The following is a 22086-nucleotide window of genomic DNA, read 5'->3' on the forward strand; positions in this document are numbered from 1 at the left end:
TAAACCCACATTATCCATGTAATATGAATTCTACTGAGTTATTTCTCAGGAATTTTTAATACATTATATGCCCTAGTGCAGGCATGTTACAGAGGCAAACAGACACATACACACACGTGTACACACACACACACACACACACACACACACACACACTTGGGCACTCAGCCCACGACTTTGCCCTTCCCCTACCTCTGTAGGCTGGTGTGCATAACTAATACCCCAATGAATATTTCCACTACTAATAGAATCGGAAATTGTAGTTGAACCCACAGAGCTGAAAAGAACACCCAGTTTCTAAAACAAGAGCTTTTATCTTCTTGAAATAATAATTCTTTTCATTTAACCCCCTTGCTCCTGTGGGCAAGCTCCGAGACCACTCATGAGTAACAGAAGGCTCCTGCCATGTGTGTCCTTCAAAGTCTTTCCGACTCATGCCAGGCACATGGCAGAGGCCTCCTGCAGTCCTTGGCTTCCACCACCAGCCTCCTGCCTTCAATCCAAAGTGATTGATTGGCCCACTAATTGTACATCATTAGCAGATTGAGACTGTCATCACCCCATCCTAAGCATTTCACAGGCTCTAAAGTCCCCAAGCAATCACGGTGCTGTTAAGCCTAGGGTAATGTGTTATTATTTGTCAGCTACACCCAGGCTCCTGTGGCTCCAAAGGCAAATAAACATTTCTGCTGTATCCTTGGGGGAAGAGACCAAAGAAGAAAAAAAAAGAGTCTCTTGGTTCTAAAGGTAATATCAAAAAGCTTGCTGTTCAGCCTGATAAAAAGAGGCAGCTGCTTCCCACCAGAGGCCAAAGTCCAGCTCAGACCAAGAACATGGGATCCAGTCCAAAATCTGACCAGCCTTCCTACAGCATCCTATCAGGTCACAGTCAGCCTGGCCCAACACAAGAGCCAGCCCACCACAGGGGAGAGAGAAGCTTCCCGCTTCCAAAATCTGCTTCAGAACCCAAGGTCAGCCTTATTTAATCCCAAATAATTATCTTTCCCTGCTAACTGCCCAGATTTCCCTCTGGAGACCCAGGAAGAAGTATTTTTACTTTATGTTATAGAAATACTTAAAAATCATCTCCACGAATTAGCATGACATGTCCAAAATCTTAAACTCCACGTTGGTTTCACAGCATGGATTAATATATTTGACCGTAAATATTTTTGGCCCACAGGGAAGAGGATAAGGCTGGCTCGAGTCCAGGCCGCACCCCCAACTCACTATGTGGGTCTAGGCAAGTGAAAATGAGTCTCACAGAGTAGTGTTCCCCAAAGAGTGACCCACAGGCCATCTATATCTAAATTTTAAGGACCCTTGTCATCCTAGAGTGGGGCTCACAGGTAATCCCAGGTATTACTAGTAGTCATGCATTTTCCCAACCTGGAAACCACTTCCTGGAGATCAAACAATGCATTCCAGGCTCCTTTTGTAGTGGGTGGGGCTGAGGGACTAGTTGGAACCAAGGGGCTGTGACTGGAGGCCAAAGCTCCTAGGGCCATTGTGCAATGCCCAGCTCTCTCCCTCAGCCTGGAGGGTTGCTGGGGCTGCAGCAGCCTGGCAAGGGTGAGAGAAAGCTAGTATCCAGCATAAGCTAGTCTCCCCTGACTGATTCAAAGATCCCAAAGACCACCTGATTTATGGCAAGGAGGGAGAACAGCTTCCCTATGAGTGGTCTGTGTGGCTAGTGGTTGACAGACACCTGAGCCAGATGCTGTCGTGTGTTTAGCCCAACTTCTTCTTCTCTACTAGAATTCTCATTTTGTTCATCAGCCCCAGGAGATGAAGCATGAGTCCTCTGTGCCAAGAGTTCTGAGACTTTAGTAGGCATCAGAATCACCTAGAAAGCTTGGTGGACACAGATTGCTGGGCTCTAACTTCACTATGAATTGTCAATTCTAACAAGTTCCCAGAGGATGCTGATGCTGATGGTCCAGGGAACCACACTTTGAGAACTACTGGTCTAAACCAGTAAATCCCACTCTCCTTTGTCAGATCCTTACTTTTTTAATTTCCCTTGCAGTTGGGAATGGTCATGTGACCCCATTTTGGTCAGTGAGACAGGAGGGAAGTCTACAGGGTAACTTCTGGGAAAGTTCTCCCAATACAAGGAGATCTTTTGTCCTGCCTTAAATATGGTTGAGTGGAAACATATGTGGTCCTGAGGCAGTCGTCATGCAAGCCATGCAGTAACAAGTCTGAAGATGAAAAGCCAACATGCCAAGGACAGCAGAGCAGAAACAGAGAACAAAACATGGGTACAATTTGGTCTTTCCTGGTACAGAGGTTCTGAAACCCTTGGAATTTCCAGTGATAAGAGTAACCAAGGTGTTTTTTGTTATGTGAATGACATGACTTTTGGATCACCTAAGGATGGGGGAGGTTTGGAACTTTCAGTCTCACGCGCTGGTGGGATTTCTGAGGAGAGGGGAGGAACTGGAGGTTGAATCAGTCATCAATGGTCAATGATTGAATCAATCATGTCTATGTCATGAAGCCTCCAAAAAAATCTAAAAGGAGGGGATTCAGGGTGCTTCCAGGTTGGGGAACCAGAAAGCTTCTATGTGCTGCTGTGTCAGGCCCCAACTTCCCCAGAGACATTCTAGCAGATTTATTGAACTCAAGGATGGGGTCATGGGAACCCCTAATCTACAGCCATGTGGTCAGAAGCACAGGTAATGGCCTGGACTTGTGACCAGCATCTGAAGTGAAGGGAGATCTTGTGGAACTGAGCCCTTCACCTGTGGGAACTGAACTGACGTGCTCTCCAGGTAGATAGAGTCAGAATTAAGTTGAATTGTAGGACACTCAACAGGTGTCAAAGAATTGCTTGGTGGTGTTGGGGGAACATCCACACATCGGAATTGGTACTCCAGTCCTTAACCTGCCTTTAGGGAACTGACGCACTAACCTTCCTCTAGGCTCTTTGCTCTCCAGGGTAAGTAAGTGTTGAATTTTTAAGCCATTGTTTGTTAATTAGCACTGGGGCAATGTCCACTCTCCTGGCCTCATGTTCTAAGTGGAAGGACTTCACCCAGAGTAACATTCCAGGCCTCGACCTCCACTGTTCAATCAGACAAGTGACACAGCAGAAGGGACTGAGTTCCTCCACCTCAGTCCCCTTCCCCTCCCATCTGAAACCATCTGCTACATAGAGGCATACTTTGTTCTCCTCTCCATGATATAGCAAGTTTAGTGGGGCTAACCCTGCTCTCGTTAAGGAGGCCTGTGCTGCCAATGACTAGAAGAGACAGAATCTCCAAAATGGCCCATGAAAATATCCCACCCTAATCCCCAGAACCTCTGGTAGGATGAGCTATTGCTTTCATGGCTATGTTGTGTCATATGGCACAGTTATTCTTAAGACAGGGAATTATCATGTGATCTAGTCACATGAGCCCTTAAAAAGCAGGGCACCATTCTCAAGCTGGTGGCAGAGGGGCAGAGGGAAGTCAGAGAGATACAATACACAAGAAGGATTCCATGATGGCTTTAAAGACGGAGGGGCCATGTGCCAAGGAACCCAGCTAACTCCTAGAAGCTGTCAATGGCCCCCACCTGACACCCAGCAAGGAAACAAGAATCTCAGTCCTACAACCACTGGCAACTGATTTTTGACAAAACCTGAACGAGTTTGGAAGCAGATTCCTCCCCAGATCCAGAGCCCAGCCCCAAGATATGCTGAGCATAGCACCCAGCCAAGCCTGCCCAGACTTCTGACCTATAGAACTGGGATACAATAAACGTGTATTGTTCTAAGCTTCTGCACTTGTGATAATCTGTTACACATCATTAGAAAACCAATACAGCAGGGAAGTCCTTCTGATTCAGGGCAAAGTGGTTAATAAGTCCTTTTGGCATCAAAGCAAAAGCTACGTTCTCTGATTAGCTTACCAGCAATAAAGCTGACATTTTAAACACTTTAATCTCTATCTGACTCCTGTGTCTACACCGCAAAATACAGGCGCCCAGAAGTGCATTTTCTATTTTATCTTTACTCCACTAAAAATCTCTTCCCTACAGCTGAGGGAAAACATAGCAGATAAGAAAAAGACTTAACCCTTGAGCAAGTGGAAAAGAAAAAAAAAAAAAAAAAAGGACCTTCCTCACAGGGGCTGAACTGCACAACCCCAAGCTTTTATTGGTTTATAACATTTTCGGTTTTCAACTGATCACCTAAGGGGAACTGGCCTTTGAGATGTAGTATAAATGAATGGCAAAGACCTTTGAGATTTTCCACCCAAACTCTAGGCGGCAAGCAAAGTGCAGAATCGGTTGTTTGTGTATTCAGGAAGTCGGCTGATATTCCTGAAGTACAGTCACCCCTTCCAGCAGCACCCTCCGGTGTCGGGCAAATGCATATGTCACATGTTGCCAATTCCATAGTATACTGCTGTTTCCTTCCTGAAAGACTCCCAGTCCTTGATGGAGCTGCAAGGGACTGAGTGTGCCATCAGCATAAAAATGAAATGCAAGGTTTTTAAGGCTCTGTCCCAGGGTCCTTTGAACGATTCAGATTCACCCGAGAGGCAGCTTTAAGGGAAGGAGAATAGTACTCTCTATTTGTAGTTCAAAATTCCCTAGGGGAAACTAAGTCCCCAAATTCAGCAGCAGATGTGGTCAGAATGATTGCAATCTCTTCCTTCATTTAGAATACAGTAACTGGTTTCTTTCTTTTCTTTTTTTTCTAACGGGGAATTTCAAAAGCTTTTAGTGCAATCCTTTCTGTCTACAAATAAGGAAACTGAGATCTGGAGAAGCTACATAAAAATAAAAAATGCCAGATCAGTCATTTCTCCATTTGAATCCTGTTCTTCTGAGTGTTCAATCTGCCAGATTCATTTTTGTCTAACTTGGAGTGGGGGCATGAGGCCATGGCTGAAAGGGCACCTCCGAGAAGTTCAAAACGGCTCTTGGAGATGGGGTTGCCGTGTCTGGTTTAGGGAGACCTGAACATCTGAGAAGCAGAGAAGCTGAGCCTTGACGGTTTCCATGGTGACCACTGAGCCCAAGTGCATGCTCTAATGAGCCAGCTGGCTAACCAGCAGCCCAGGAGCAAAGGTTATGGGACATTCCGGGAAAATCCACGTGCTCCTGAGCTCCTCAGATGAAATCTGAATGGATGGCTATCCCGCTAATAAGGGCTTCTTTTGGGAGACACACACACACACACAGCAGATCTGAACGCTGTGTGTCTGGCCCTGTTCTCTGCCAAGTTCTCTTGCATACATTATTTCATTTAATCATCACCAAAACCTTCTCAAGTGGATTCGAATTCTATCCTCCTCTTTCGCTGATGAGTAAACGGGGCAGGATCACTGTAAACCCAGGATCACTGAGCTCAGAAGAGGCAACTCTAAGCCAGCTCTCTTGCCCTATTCCTCCACTCCACTTTAACAAACCTGAAAGTGCTTACCTGGGGAGCTCCCTTGCCTTCTAAAGTCACAATTTCTTGTCTCAGAGAGAAAAACCAGTGCAGCTTTAGAACTCACCACTGATCTATCTTTGCCCATCACTGTTAGAATCTGAAAAGGTCCTTAGACTGTCAGTTTTATTTTTTGCGTTGTTTTGTTTGTGAGAGAGAATGAGAGCACAACACGCGAGCAGGGGAGGGGCAGAGGGAGAGGGAAACACAGACTCTTAAGCAGGCTCCAGGCTGAGTGAGGAGGGCCATGCTGGGCTCCATCTCACAGCCGTGAGATCATGACCTCAGCCAAAATCAAGAGTCAGATGCTCAACCGACTGAGCCACCCAGATGCTTCTCACTCAGACTGTCATTTTTTAAATATTAGACATCATCAGAAACAACTCCCTGAAGCAGGTTTGAAAGACTTGAGAATTAGGCCAATAATGAAAAAGAGCAGAAATGACATTGCATCTAAGCCAAACAAGTTATCTGTGAAATCATATGGAGAAGTGTGAGTTAAAGGGCACTGGGAACCCCAACCCAATCACATCTCCTTCACATACCAATAAATTTCTTGAGTTTTTGTCCCTTGTTTAAAGGTAAGTATTCTCAAGTGGAAAAAACCCACTAAGACAATAGCAATCATCAACATCTTAGTATAAATTAGTACATTAGTGTACTATTGCTGAGGGAGCACTCAGAAGTGGGGGTGGGGCATGGGGAGACAGGGTGAGACCATGAAGAGACAAATAACAAAGCACAACGCAGTATCTAGACAAGGCAGGCTTCTGGAAGGGGTCTTAGAAGCTAGGATCAGCCTAGAGACACCACACTTGGACATAAAAAGGAGTAAGTAAGTTCTAATAACAAAATAAATGGATTTACTCCTCTACTTTATTGCAAACACACTTAGGACCCAATCTTCCATTTTTAAAACGGAACTAAGTGTTTCTCCCATTTTCAGAAAACCTGTTTTGGCAAATCTGTACTTAACCTTCTTGTATTGTGATTCTGGAAATACACTGTCAAGAAGGAAGCTGCTGAAGGGAAAGGAGTTTTAGGCACAGTACCTGTGACCACCGTTGGCCAAAAGAGAAAACGCGGTCTCAACATTATTCCTTCAAAAGTGACAATGATACGATAACATCCTGGTAATTCCTTCTGGATCCTGTCAGGCTAAAAAGCCAATTGGATCGCAGAGGTCCGGGTGTGAATAGACACAGTACTCACTCGAAAGACCTTCTCCACTCTTGCAATGCTTTTCCCAAAGATGGTTCCCAGTTGGTCTCCAATTCCAGCCAATAAGAAACCAAAAAGCGGAATTCCAAAGATGGCATACAAAATACAAAAGATTTTGCCTCCTTCAGTGCTCGGAGCAATATTCCCATACCCTGGTGAGAAATATCAAAAAGAGAGAGGGAGAGTGGTGAGGTGGCAGAGAAATCAGAGGGCTGACCCAGAGAACCCACAGATAGACGGAAGGATTTCTGCACTTCCACGAGCAGTCGGGGAGTAGAGCTTCATTTCAAAGGCCCTCCAGCAATCAGAACGTTGTTCCATTGCTTCTCTCTCTTCTCTCCTTGGAAACAGTTTTAAGGAGATCCAGCTTTCCTGGATCTTCATGTGTTTAATTAGATTACTCTTTAGGAAAATTGGTAGTCACCCAGAACTGCATTGCTGATGGAAATCGGTACCATCCACCTCAGAAACACCAAACATCTTGGACATGCCTGGTTCAGGGAGACCTGAATATCCACGAAGGGCTCGCCATTGCCCTTTGTAGATTTGAAAGGAGCTTCTCCTTTATAGTCTCATCTCATGTGCATCCCCTTCACCCAACAGACTTGGCTACCCCCGATATTTGACTCTATAGGGAAACGGATACTCCGCACTAAGGTGGATATGTGGCCTGGCACAAATTCGGAAAGGACCCATGGATCGTACAGTCCCACCCCGAGACACCTGAAAACTGCAGAGCAGGGAAGGAAGACTGTGCGTCTTCTCACAATGAGTGATGTTTAGCTCTGCTTGGCTTTTGCTCCTTACCGGGAACTTTACATCGTCTCTGGATCCTGCCTCTCTTCCCGCCCGCTTCCTGCATCAAGGGCTATCAAGCACTAAATACATATCTATTGGTGGAATGGATGTTTGAAAATAAAAGAATCTTTTTATAGTCATGGCTATAATGTATATTTCAAGTAGTGCTTGAAAATACAGCATCTTCATTCTTAAGAATTCTGCAATTACGTAAGTAACCTCTGTATAGTGAGCACTGGGTTTCCACTAGATGGATGAGACTAATGGAAGTAGGGCTGGAAAAAAAAGCAGGGGTGGGGGAGGGGCTATGGTATTACTGTGACTTATAAAGAGATGAGAATCTAAATTACTTATTATTCAGTTTTCATGCCAATGAGTATTGCAAGGTTATGCTAACTGGCGCCCAGATAGTCATCCAACTATTCTCCCATAACAGGGTAACTCATGTGGGGCCTGTTTCTAGATCCATGCGATGGGTGAGTTACTGGGCTCATGGTTATGGTTATGTTAGGGGTGCAGCGCAGTCAAGGATGATGTTGATGCGGTCCCATCCTCCACCTCCTATGAGCCTAGAGACCTCGCTGCTGCTGTCTGCCTTCGGGTGATGAGTCACCTGGCTATTTTTCTTTCCAATTTTCTTGTCAGAATCATTCAAACCTCTTATCATGAATTATCTCAGTTACAGTTTCCATTTCTTAAATGAGCGTTCAGGCAAGCCTTCCTCGTCTTGCATTTCTTTTACTCACCACCACTGCCATTTAATTGTGCAAAAAAAAAAAAAAAAAAAAAAGGCTCCTGGAACTTTTTTCAGGTGCTTTCAGGAACTTGGACAAAACCATTTTTCTAAGACTTCCCCTCTAGAATAATCTGATTTACATTGAAAGGGGAATAAATGTGCCTACCCAGCTTCACTTTATAGAGGTGGATCTTGACCTGTGAAAACATTTATGACTCTTGCCTGACTGTCTCAGTATTGTCAGAGATTACTGTCAGAGAACGTAGGTTTTCCTTAGTCTGAGTATCTCAGAAGGAAACATACGGCAGACACAGCACAGGCAAACAAATTGAGGCTTTGAGCCTGCTGAATAATGGGCGTCTTATTAGCCCCGACAAGAGGTACACACTCTTGCCCCAGCTTTCTGTGAGATCTGCCCCACCATCTGGGTAAGGACTGTGTTCAGGGAATTTCTGGTGGCATCCAAGGAGCATGACAAAGAAGCGAGAAGACAGAGGCTCCAGATTCAACTCGACCTCATTCCACTTGGTTGTCCTCGGATGCATTTAACCTCTACAAATCCCAGGATGAGAGGAGTTCAAGGGAAATGGGCACAAATCAGTGAACTGTAAGGTACTATACTAGTGCAAAGTAGTATTATCACTAGTAGCATTACTGAAATTGGCTCCTTACTTTTTCAGTGTTTCATAGACTAGAACACCGAAACGAAGTTAAAGTTCTCGGGTAAGGACACAAGTAGAGTAATATTCCCTAATATTCAAATAAGTCTTTAAATATATTTAAGGCCATCACTTCATACTGGGCATAAGGTAATCGCCATTTTTGAGTAATGCTGTGTTTATGCATGTGTGCATGTGTGTGTGTGTGTGTGTGTGTGTGTGCGCGCGCACATGTGTGCATGTGTCCCCTGGCTCTGATGGTCTATATGGAAAAGCTGTTCCAGTGGAACCCTCAATCCTGTCACTCTGGGAAAATTCTAGATGAATCACATTTTGGATGTTTGCTCTGAGGCAATGGGAGGGCCACATTCCTGGATTTTTGGCTCTGCTTTACCGGGCCTGTTGGACTTCCCTGCCCATCCTTCCAAAATCCTTGGCAGAACTTTGAAGTTCAGAGTGATGGTTATGGACGCTCATGGCTAGAGACCGCAAAGCTTCCTGTTCTGACACTTCCACTTACTGACTCTCAGATCTTGGGGTATTTACCTAACTTTTCCGCCTCACTTTCCTCCTCTGAGACCGGGCTGTTAACAGCACCTGCTTGTAGCTATTAAAGATAAAATGGGTTACATGCAAAGTATGAGTTGCCTATAGAGATTAAATACATGTAAATCATGACACAAAGTAAGCACTCAGTAAGTAGTAGCAATTATCATCTTGCCCGGGGTTTTCTGTAGGAAGGAGTCGCTTCTGAGCAATACGTCTCCAGGAAGATGAAGCCCCAGGAGAAAACAGATGGCTGGCTCCTCTCTTCCCTCCAGAAACTCTGCTGTTCTCCCACAGTGCCAGGACAAGGGGACAGAATGTCTGTAGTGCCAGTGGGGCTGGCGCAGGGAGTTGGGTGGGCCCACAGCTGCATCTGGGGTGTGGGCATCTCTTGGTGCAGCTAGGGCCAGCAACATCTGGGAAACGAGATGGGGTGACGTGGCAGCGAAAGAGGCAGTTGGTCAGGGAGAACACAGGAATTTGGACTAAGCAAAAGAAGTCCAAAGAGCTACTCCACCAACCGACTTCTGGTGACTTCTGGCAGGAGATGACCAGCCTGGCAAGGCCCATCTGTTACAAATGAGAAGGACCAAGGCAGGGCTTCACTGTGTTCACCTCTGGCTAGAAACCAGTTCCAGGCCCTTTTTGAAGAGAAAGCCCATGTTTAAAGAAGACTGCCTGAGTAGCTCACACATAACACCTGCATTTGCTATTTAAGCCAAATCTTTGCACAACCGTGTGCCATTCAGCCTGTTATCTGGTTAAAAAGTGTGCATTGTAGGCCCAGACTGTCTTATGTGTGCAAAACTGGCTTTCTGGGAGTACAATCTGTGCACCCACACTAAGAAGGGCCTCATGCTTGGTCTATTGATCTGCTGGTGCCATTTTGATGTTCTTAATCATTTTTTAGCAAGGGACCACACTTTCATTCTGCTCTGGGCCCTGGTGAACGAAGCTGGGCTCCACTGCTTACTAGTCGTGAGATACTGGCCAAGTTACTTAACATCTCAGAGCCTCGGTAAACTGAGGCTAATAACAGTACCTACTGGCTATGCTTAATGTGAGACTAAGTGAGATAACTTTGTGGAACACAGTGCCTGGCACCTAGTAAGCACTCACTAAATGTCGGCCTCAGTGACTATTTCCAAAGCCACAGATTAGCATCCCATTCAGGTGCTGCTTTAAGTAGAACTATCTGCTCAGGTACTTTGGCACAGGTACTCTTAACTGAGGTCATCAGGCAAGTGACAGTTACTAGCTGCTATCTGGGACCTGTCCAGGGGCTCTCTCTGATGTGAGTGGAGTCAGGTGACTCAACCCAAAAACGCCTCGAAGACTAGCATTGCAGAGCTGTTGACAAGAATGTTGTCATTTGCTGGGGCGCCTGGGTGGCGCAGTCGGTTAAGCGTCCAACTTCAGCCAGGTCACGATCTCGCGGTCCATGAGTTCGAGCCCCGCGTCAGGCTCTGGGCTGATGGCTCGGAGCCTGGAGCCTGTTTCCGATTCTGTGTCTCCCTCTCTCTCTGCCCCTCCCCCATTCATGCTCTGTCTCTCTCTGTCCCAAAAATAAATAAAAAAAAAAAAAGAATGTTGTCATTTGCTGCCTTGCTACAAATAATGGTTTGTGGGAAAGCATCTGAACAAAGGAGTGAGCAGCATTCCTCCCGCTTAGAAACCCTAGTTGGTGGGAACCCACCATCAGAGCCAACATCCAAGGGCAGGTGGAACTTCCCCACATCAGAATTAGTTACTGACAAAGGGGACAGGGGACAGGGCACCCTCAGCAAAGACTGAGCAGAGTCTGGTCTTCCTCTGACGTGGCTCCTATTTTGGACAAGTGCCTGAATATATTCCCTTTTGCTACACACTTGTAAGTCTGCCTGTGTATCTGAACACAAGAAAACCTTGTTTAAAAAGAAGTACTTTGATACCTTCAGCTAAAAGGGACCCCTGATGCTTAGTAGTATCACTGCTTTTCAGAACAGACTGTTATTCCTAAGAACTCTCTACACACTTTCTAAATAATGAACACATTTTTCTTGCGTCTGACGAGTACATAACCTCATGTGGCTCATGAGAGTCTTTCTGGAAAGCAATTTGGCAAGCCTTTAAAAAGTCCATGCCCTTCGCCACCACAACCCCTCGGGGGATCCTCCCCAGGAGACAACCAGAGGTAAAGACCACACTCGACACACAAAGACTTCACACCACAGTGGGACACAATCACAAAATGGAAACGGCTTAAGCTTCCAACATGTGATTATGGCATGGATGGTGTATCCAGTGGAATCCAATAGAGATCATGTTTTTCAAAGAACCTCAGCGATTTGGGGAAATGTCTACAATATTACATCACAAATTATAGGAACTCAAGTAAATAGGCAAATGTTTGGATAGTTCACAAATAATGAAAAGACAGCTCCTGGGGCGCCTGGGTGGCGCAGTCGGTTAAGCGGCCGACTTCAGCCAGGTCACGATCTCGCGGTCCGTGAGTTCGAGCCCCGCGTCGGGCTCTGGGCTGATGGCTCAGAGCCTGGAGCCTGTTTCCGATTCTGTGTCTCCCTCTCTCTCTGCCCCTCCCCCGTTCATGCTCTGTCTCTCTCTGTCCCAAAAATAAATAAACGTTGAGAAAAAAAAAAAAGAAAAAAAAAAAAAGAAAAGACAAGACAGCTCCTTAGCTCCAGCTACCCCACTGCCTGACTCCTAAATAGTGGAAAATTTCTCAAGAACTGGAAGAATTTGAGGACTCTGGGTTTTCTTATAAGCCTTGCTACCACGTGTGATGAATGAATTTGCCACCAAATAATTGAAGGGAAAAAACCACATTATTTCTTCACCTCATTATTCTTACCAACATTGTACTAAGGCTTTACTTAGAATTCTCTAACTGTAGGATTTTAGAAATATCTCCATTCTAGACGTAAAATTTAGCCAGCTCCGTGATTTTCAGCTTACAGTGTATTATTTTTCAATTAAGAGAAAGGGAGGGTCAGAGAGACAATAATTTACCATCGAATAGAACAAGGACCTAATCTCTAGCAATAATACTGAGCCATGATACTAAAGTGGACTTTTAATTCGGGTTGAATTTTATTTTTGCTTTGTGTTTTGTTTGTATGCTTGGTTTTAGTTTCCTGTTGAGCACTCACAGTCCCTTCAGACTTTTGGGAAGGGTCTTCATTCATAGATATGACAGAGTGTCCTGCCTCCCACTCCAGAGCCTCCCAGGTCACCAGGACACAGGTACCTGAACCACAGGCTCATCCAATAGGATGTTCTCCATCAGGAGTGAGTGGCCCAAAAAAGGTAGAAGATAGTGCCCGCAGGTGCAGTGACCAGCACAGTCAGGCATGGGCCACCCAGGCCAGAGGACCCTTATGGACCCTCCGGTGATCTCTGACCCATTAAGTGTGTGTCACTTAGGATTTTTTCAGTTTTAGGTAACAGAAAACCCAATGCAGTCTTGCTTAAGCAAAAATAGAAATGCACTGCCCCCAGTAAATAAGGGATTTAACATTTATTTCTTAACACCTCGTGGGTAGCTCCACCTAAAGTTCAAAAGATGTTAGCAGGACCCCATTTATCGCTCTGTCTTTCCTCCTCTGCTTCTTTAGTGTTATCTGAAGTCTAGCCAGGAAAATGTGTCTTGTGCCTATCTCTTTCCAGATTTACTCCAGTAAGAACAAGAGGAAGTCATTTCCTCCAAAGCTCAAGCGAAAGCCCAGGAACTGAGTTTCTTATTGGCCTATTCGAGATCTCATGCCCGTCTCTGGACTAAAGACTTTGGCCAGGCACATGCACAGTATTGGATTTCTTGGTCTAGAAAAGATGATTCATCCCCTGAGGCCTGGAGGCCAAGCATGGGGGGGGGGGGGGAGGGGTGCCACTCAGGAAATGGTTATCAGGAGACAAGTGTATATAAGTGTATAAAGTGAAACCCAGGCAGCAGAAACCAAGGATTAGGAGTGATTTGCACAAAGTCAAAGATTCCCGTGTACATACATTAAAAAGGGCAACACATGTTACATATCAAATGTTTCTCATTAGGCACATGGAACCACCACTCCCCATCACAAAAGGTCATGTGGTCAAGGAACACTGCCGTTTAATAAGCCAAGCCCCTGGGATCCTAGCAAGTTGACACAATAAATACCATCAGTGTGCATTCCAATGTAACTATAGTGTTTTGCAGCAGACCACTGATTTAGCCATTTTACAAAGCAAGAAAATTGGGATTTTTTTTTTCTTTTTCTGTCTTCTTTAACACATACTAATGTCTCATGGATCCAACACTGGGTACTGGAGTGCATCTTCCAAAATGTACCTCTTGAAGTGGCCCAGACTGCCTCAATTTTAATCCTTTTACTATAAATCCTCCAAAAATGCACGACACATCTCTCCCTCTTACTGACCAGACTGGTGACACAATTTAACCTGACACTGGTCTTCTCTGATCTACTGCAGGGATGCTCTCGGGTGCCGTTGAGTTTTATAGCACTTTTTGCCCTTATATCAAACGGTGCCACTTCCTCTGTGGGGAGCTGTGAGTTGTGGACTAAATGATCCAGTCTTGCCTGGAGTGTCAAAAGGCTTCTAGGACCCAATCCCACTATAGTGTGATGCACACCTCCAACATGTGTAAGAGCTGATTTTACTATGTTTGTATATTTGCAAATGTGAACATGGTATGTCCTATAATTAGATTAAAGGACTTGCTGAAAAGAAATGCCAATTCTCTCTCATCCCAAATTTTCTCACTGCATATAACTTTCTTGAACGCACCAATGTAGAAATAATACAGGTCCTAAAGGCTAGGTCTAAAAACAATAACTTCTAAAAACATAGAAGCCTATGCCTCTAAAACAGTCCTCAACCTCGGAAACTTGCACTAATAGGGAGTCGCTCATCAAAGTGCCCAAGGAGGGCACACTATCCAACACCCACTTGAGAGATGGTCGTGAAGGGTAAGGAGAGGGAAGGCATAGCTGGGCCTCAGAGAGCAACAGACAAGGGAGGTCCTCCCAGAGAGCATAAAAGGAGTTAATGACGATCCTTCCACCTCCAGGGCTGAGGGGCCTCTCGATGCTATGTGTCTCCCATTCTTCTGAATGAGAATTTTTATTGCAATGTGACTAAACTTTTGTAGAGGGGCAGAAAACTCTCACTTTCAGCAGAGCTGGGAGAGGAATATTATTTATAGCTTCCCCCATGTGTGTAAGGATTACCAAAAGGGTTGGACTGACACCATATGGGAAACAATAAAGAGAAGAAGCACAGAGAAGGAAGAAAAGGCCCATCAGTAGAAAATCCCAGAAAGTGCCAGCAAAAATCCAATTACGACGGTGAGGCTCTCATTCTGAACTTCAAAAGAACTATCTTTGTTCGTACCAAGTGTAGAAAACAGGGTGAAGAGAGAGAGCAGCAGAAGCCCCCTTGAACTTGATCTGGTTCAGAAAAAAGCCGAAGAGGCAGGACTATACAGAAAATCACATAGATGGGTCACACTTGCAGGAAACCCTCTCTCTCTGTGGCAGCAGAAAAGAGGACAAAGACGTGCTACCTAGAAGGTTACCCTACCTCTCCCGGCTCTCCTCCTCCGGCCGCACAGAATCTTTCAGCAGATAGCTGGATCGGGAATATCGTTTGTTTTTGGCATCAAGTATTTCGAAAGGAAACCGGTCCAGCATAAATACAAAGCTTCTGTTTTTTAAAACTGTGGCAAGAGGGGTGCCTGGGTGGCTCGGTCGGCTAAGCATCCAACTCTTGATCTCAGGGTCGTGAGTTCAAGCCCTGTATTGGGCTTCACACTGGGCATGGAACTTACATAATATACAATATTACCAACAGGTGAAAGGCACTCAGTCAAAAAACGCTGCCTCAACCAGACGAAACGTGTGACCACCTGTGAAGTCATCACCTCCAATAACCATCGCAGCAAAACCACAAAGCAGAAGAGCCGGAAATCAGGAAAGAAACTGTGAGATAACAAGGGAAGATGGAATGTGAGCTAATGGCATTCCGGAAAGAAATACGAAAGGAAAAAATATCCCCTAATGATCACAAAAATGAAAATAAAATTGGAAGGAGCACATGGCAAAAAAGGCACTGTGAAAAAACAGGAAAGGAAGAGAGAAGATAACAGGAACAAAATGGAAACCACATTTTCCGAGTTAAAAAGGAGTGGTGGGAGGGGGGGGTGTGCCTGGGTTGCTCAGTCAGTTGAGCGTCTAACTTCTGCTCAGGTCATGCTCCTGTGGTTCACAAGGTCAAGCCCCGCGTCAGGCTCTATGCTTGACAGCTCAGAGCCTTGGAGGCTGCTTCTCATTCTGTGTCTCCCTCTCTCTGCCCCTCCCTTGTTTGCGTGCTCTCTCTCTCTCTCTCAAAAACAAATAAAAACATTTTTTAAAATTTTTAAAAAGGAATAGGTGGAAAATGATAGACACAGAAGACAGGCAAAGTAATGACAATATATGTATAGTCAGAATTCCCAAAGAACAGAACCAAAACCACATGGCAGAGGATATGTGTAAAGATGACAATCAAGAACACTTTCCTGAAATAAAAGGGACAAAACCTACTTGTATCATCAGATGAAAGAGAAACGGCCCTTTGTGTAGCCAAGCAACAAAGTAAAATCCCTTCTAAAAGGGGGAAAAATTGGGCTGGCATCAGGTTTCTCCCCAGCAGCACAGACGTCAGAAAAGAGTGGATTATCACCCAGAAGACCCTCAAAAAAATAAAATGCGAGTCACAGATTTCATTTCCAGACACACTGCCCCTCGAGGGTAAGGCTATATTTTGAGCAAAGCTGAGAGAGAGAGAGAGAGAGAGTGGGTGCAAGCAGGGGGGCAGGCAGAGAGAGAGGAAGACACAGAATCCGAAGCAGGCTCCAGGCTCTGAGCTGCCAGCACAGAGCCCGACACGGGGCTTGAACTCACAAACTGTGGGATCATGACCTGAGCCGAAGGCTGACGCTTCACCAACTGAGCCACCCAGGTGCCCCTCCTATGAGCCCTTCATAAGGCAACTACTTGAAGATGAGTTTGAGCCAAGTAAGTGGTGATGAGAAAAGCCACAGCAGAAGAACGAGGGCTGAACATTGACAATATATAACTGTGGGACCAGGACTAAAACACATGTGAGTATCAGGTAACAGAACACAATGTAAATCACAGACTCTGACGTTATAGAATGATCCAGTGAGTAACACCCAACAGCCCAAGTGCGAAAGAAGTAGAGACGCTGAGTAAGTTCACTGACTGCATTCTACGTCACAGCTGAGAGCCAAGAGTTATCATTCGATGTGGGCAAATCATCAAATAGAAGCATAAGCATATTTAACAATTTAAAAGTAAGCATTACAAGGACGTATCGACTAAAATTGTGTGAGAGAAGAGATGTCTTCACCTGTGATAGAGAACTAGCAAATACTGCTTAAAAAAGCGAATACAGAGTTTATGATATATGACTGTAATTATAAAGTTAACCCCTAACACAAAAATCTAAAACTCCCCAAGAATCAGAAAAAAGACACACGCAAATATAAGACAAAAACCGGTGCAGGGAAGAGGTAATCACAGATCACCATAGGATCAGTTATAAAGGGCATTTACCTGGTCAAAATAAGGCAAACCTTCATTGTTGATCAAATTAAACCATATTGGGAAGATAGGGGGATGGGAAGAGAGCCCTGTACAGAAGGGCAGAGGGGAAGAAAGAGAATCACAGGGAATATGTTCCAAGACCCCAGTGGTGCCTGAAACCACAGACAGTACCAAGCCCTATACAGACTATGTTTCTTCCTATCCATGCATACCTATAATAAAGTTTAATTATACAGTAGGCGCAGTAAGAGACAACTGATGATGAAATAGAACAATGATAACCATACACTGTCATAAAAGTTATGTGAATGGTCTCTCAAAATATCCCACTGTTCTGCACTCACCCTTCCCCTTCCTGTGATGATGTAAGATGATAAAATGCCGACGTGATGAGATAAAGCGAGGTGAATGATGCAGGCATTGTGATATAGCAAGAGTCCACCACTGACCTTCTGATGATGAATCAGAAGGAAGACTGTCTGCTTCTGGACCACAGTGGACCGAGAGTAAATGAAACCATAGACAAAAAAAAACCATGGATGGGGGGACCACTCTGATTCCTCACCTTTCACAACTGGAAGTCAAGAAATAATCTCTAAAACTGAAACTTCTGGAAGTGGCAATACAAGTATAATATTTAAAGACAGGGAAATGAATGTTGAAATAATCAAAAGAGAGGAGAGCAGTTGCCCCAGGGGAGGTGAGCAAAGGCAGAGGGGCAGAAACGGTTGTGCTTCATTAACAAACTTCGTAGAACTTTTGGATTCTTCCGTTAACAACCCTAGTAGTAAAAAAAAGTACAATTTTTGAAAAGGAATTTGAGCTCAACTGACCAATCCTTGTTTTGATTTTCTATTCTGATCGTTTCATCAGGTCCTTTCAAACTAAAGGCTCCCTAGCCTCTCGTTTTGAAAAATGAAATTCCTTAGTCTGCTTTGCCTTTTATTGAAAGCCCCTACAACTACTGCATTTATCCAGCAGTGTTTCATAAGCCTCCTTTGAGCCTCAAGCTGCCAGCATTCTAGGACCAAATGTTGACTAAGTGCCGTTTCTCGGGGCCCCCCCAAAAAAAGATATTAGCAAAGGAATGAATACCTATGGTGGTGATGACAGTTCCAGCAAAGAAAAAGGCACTTCCAAGGTCCCAGTGACTGCTGTTGTTGGAAGAGTTTCCTATTGGACTTACTCCTGCATTATCAGCGTCAAGGGCATGCTGCAAAGAAAGCAAGAAAGCACGAAATTCAGTTAAAAAGCTTTAAAAAAACCCCAAAGCTCTCAAATTCTTTCCCTGCTCAAAAAATTGCAGTGATCTAAAGGGGACCGGTCACGTGAATGCGGGTGCAGACATAACATGAAATACTAAAAACCCACTTATTAAAATTGGAAAATTAATGTTAGGTGGGGAAAACAAGATATAGAGTATGGTGCCATTTATGTAAAATTTGCAGGCACAGGATTTAGACAATCTAGGCACGGATTATGCAAAGTGCATACCTGTCTATTGCATACACATAGATGTCTAGAAGGACTGTCACCCAAAATGTCATTCCTGGAGGGCAGAATTTTTAGTTGCTGTTCACTCTTCCCGTTTCTGTTTCGTTACAATGTTTTACACTGAGCTGGCTTCAGGATGGCAGGAGGTCAGAGCTTGGGCTCCAAGTCAGACCGCCATGGCTCTACCCACTCTTAACTTCAGAACCGTGCACAAGTTATTTTAACCTTTGTAAACCCAAATGTCCTCATTTGCAAACTGGGGATAATAATACCTTTCCCTACAGAGTTGTGAGGATTGAATGAGATGGTTCATATGATACACTCAGCCCAGTGCCCAGCACCGAGTCAGGGGGTAAGAAACAGCAGCCAATTTCCCACCTGTCATTGGACAATTCCTCTACCCCACCCTGCCACCCACACACACACACACACACACACAGCTCCTATTGTAAATAAATGACAGTGACTCCTCCTCGCTGGGTACAGGATCTGCAATGCCACACACACCTTAAATTCACAATACATTGGCCACATCGAAGATCTAACCTCAACTCACACTACTAGAAAAGCCTCCAACCTGAGGCAGGACGACTCTCCATGAGTCATTCCCTTCTACCTCTGGGCCTTTGCTTATGCCCTCCCCCAGTTGTGTCTATCCTGCAGAGTCCAATCCAGATCCAACTTCTTCCAGAAGGCTCCATCCATGTACCAGAGCCCCCCACAGATAATCACTTCCCAGGCTCAGACTTCTGCGCCACGTATATTTTATTGGCTTTGGATCACACACTCCCCCGCTGAGACTCGGCATGTGTAGAATAGGGTGGAAAATACCCCAGCGATCCTTCCTGAGCTGGCCTCTGCCAATCCCTTTCAGGGCAAGGGAGAGTGTGGGAAGAACCTTCGAACAGGTGAGCTGTGGTAAGGAGGTGGAGCCTTCAGACGGGGCTGACAGACATATGAGCTACTTCTAGAACAACAAACAGAGACACTGTTCCACGGACCCAGTTGGAATACCCCATAGGGAGATAACAGGACCCAATTAAATACTGAAATGTGATTATATCTATCCTAAATAATGCCCGTTAAGCTTTGTTAAAGCAGACAGTGTCTGCCACAAATGAGACCAACTGAAAAAGTCAGTCATTACATTCTGCCTTCCTTAATCTGAGGTATTTCAGACTCTCTAGGCCAGGGATCAGCAACCTTTTTCTGTAAAGGGCCCGAGAGTAAATATCTTAGGCCTTGTGGGCCACATACAGTTTCTGTTGCATGTTCTTCTTTTCTTTTTACGATGCTTTAAATATGCAAAAACCATTCTTTTGCTCATGGGTTATACAAAAACAGGCTGTGGGCTAGATTTGGCCGAGACCCCTACACAACTGACTGATCAACAGGGGGGAAAAAAATCCCTTTTGCTCCAGGTTATTCTTTCCTGCCCCTGAGAACACGAGCTCCTACCCTGGAGGCTGTTTCTGGCACCCCAGGATTCAAAATCCGGCCGTGTGGGATGTGTACAGGCTGTCTTAGCTGATGTCTAAGTGACCTAATTGACAACTATCACTTATTCACCAGACGCTAGGCTCTGTCCTGCTTCAGAGGAAGACACATGGCAACTCCTTCCTGCTAGTAAAAGATCCATTTTCACTGTGCTTGTGTGAGTGCTGTCCGACCAAACCCCAGGCCTTAGCTAGTGTTTATGTCCTCGTTACCTATTCAGCTCTGCTAGGTCTGCCCTCAAGTCACACCTTGGGGGCAGCTCTAGGCCACAGTCACTTAGATGGGCTCAGATCACACCGTCAACACCGAGTATTTGCAACGTCTATGAAGCTGCAGAGAGAGCCGGGGTTCAATCAAGTCTCACTGTGCCGAGAAATGTACACAAATGTCATAAGCTGTGTATAAAAGTACAGATTCGCCGCAAAGACAAGTGGGGAGGATTATTTGTTTCATCAAAACATCCAGAGTAAGATTCCTTTTCAAGTCTCATTTTTTTTGAATTATGCAATTGATAAATATTTAATGTTTACATATGTAGCCCTCAAGGAAAGCGTTTGTCGGTGGAAAGCGAAGGAAATGAACATTTGTTGAGTTTGTGCCTTCAGCCAGGTGCTTCAGAGGTGTTTTTCCACTTGATCCTTTCTGCTGCTTGGATGTTATCCAGTTTTACCCTTTCTGCAACGTGCAAGAAAGTAACATCATCCCCACATTAGAGACAGGGAACCAGGCTCAGGGAAGGTAAGTAACTTGTCCTAGGCTACACAGCCGGGAAGTGAGGCCAGAATTCAAATCAGGACCTGGCCTTTTCCTCTATAGATGGCAGTCCTATCCCCACCTCCAGGCTCACCTCCAGGCTCACCTCCAAGACATAAACGAGGCTGAAGACGGCCACTGCCCAAGAATTCAGGCAGAAGGACCTCTCAACGGATCATTTCTAATTAGACTATATCCTTAAATACACAAACGCAGGCACCAAACTGCATTTGGCTGTTGGCACCAGTGAGATCTTAACTGCTCTGCATTTAAAATAAAATTTAAAAATAAATAAACATGGGGACGGGTTGACTTTATACCCTGAGAGGGAAAGGACAGAACAAAGAGGGTGCAAGCCCTGAAAAAGCCGGAAGACAAGAAAGAAAAGGTGAGAAAGGAGTGTCAGTTGATGCTGGGAGTTCAGGGCTCAGCCACAGCAAAGCCAGGGCCACTCAAGAGCAGGTCCATCCAGTATCAAACGTTAACTCTGTTTATATATGTGATGTAAATCCCTCCCTCGTTTTCCCAAATCTATACTAAAGTGGGCGACACAAGCAAATACCTTGAAGTGGTTTTGAGGAAATTGAATACAAGGCACAGTGGGGCCCGAACAAGACTTAGAACCAGAGCAAGGAGAAAAAGAAGTTCTCCAACAAGTCCCCAAGCCCTTGGTGAGGCTTTGGACAATCCCCAATGCCAGCAATAAGATTTGATTATCCCATCCAGATCTGGTGAATCAGAGAGACTCCAGCAAAGCACCAGAATTAAAATGCATTGGCAAACTCACGCCCCGCACACAGAGAAAACCCAGTATAAACAGACTGCTATCACTCGAAGCGATAGCATCATTTTTAACTCAACAAGAATGTTTCTGATGGAGGGCAGAGTTCTAACTTTATTAATTTTTAAAGTATTTTCTAATGATCTTAACTGTTTGAACCCAAGTGAAACGTTTTAAAATTAAATGTGCTTGTTTTCACATTGCGTTTTTCTCTGCGTTCAGGCTGCAGAAGTGAAGCTAAGCCAGGCCATTAGAAAAGTCTGGGCACAGAGATAAAGAAATCATGCATATGAGCTGTGTACTGTTTCACTTAAAAGATCAGGCACACGGTAGAGGCGTGTCACCAAGAGTAGCATCATGTTAGGCCATAATCTCAGACCCGATGCACATCATGTGTTCACTTACAAGTTCAACCACTATCAAGTTCAGAGAGGTCTTATGAGAATCAAAAAAAAAAAAAAAATTACACTAGATGTGATATGAGAGCCTCAAGCTTCAGGGAAAGAGTATTCTAGATAAGAGAGCATTACTTTAAAATTTAATTCCACTCCCCCTTGAATTTCCTT

General features: G+C 44.8%; 1 protein-coding gene across 3 annotated transcripts in view; it reads right to left on the reverse strand.

The window, feature by feature from the left end:
- KCNK10 (potassium two pore domain channel subfamily K member 10) overlaps positions 1 to 22086 on the reverse strand; it is a 130159-nt gene that overhangs the window by 32181 nt on the left and 75892 nt on the right. For all 3 annotated transcript variants that reach the window (XM_019833446.3, XM_003987901.6, XM_023255918.2), the window contains exons 3-4: positions 18091 to 18208; positions 6644 to 6804 (exon numbers count right to left, since the gene is read on the reverse strand). In XM_019833446.3, coding sequence (XP_019689005.1) covers positions 6644 to 6804; positions 18091 to 18208 — 279 coding nt within the window. The remainder of the gene's footprint in view (positions 1 to 6643; positions 6805 to 18090; positions 18209 to 22086) is intronic.

The sequence above is a fragment of the Felis catus genome, chromosome B3 (assembly GCF_018350175.1).
Source record: "Felis catus isolate Fca126 chromosome B3, F.catus_Fca126_mat1.0, whole genome shotgun sequence".
In the NCBI taxonomy this organism is placed as follows: domain Eukaryota; kingdom Metazoa; phylum Chordata; class Mammalia; order Carnivora; family Felidae; genus Felis; species Felis catus.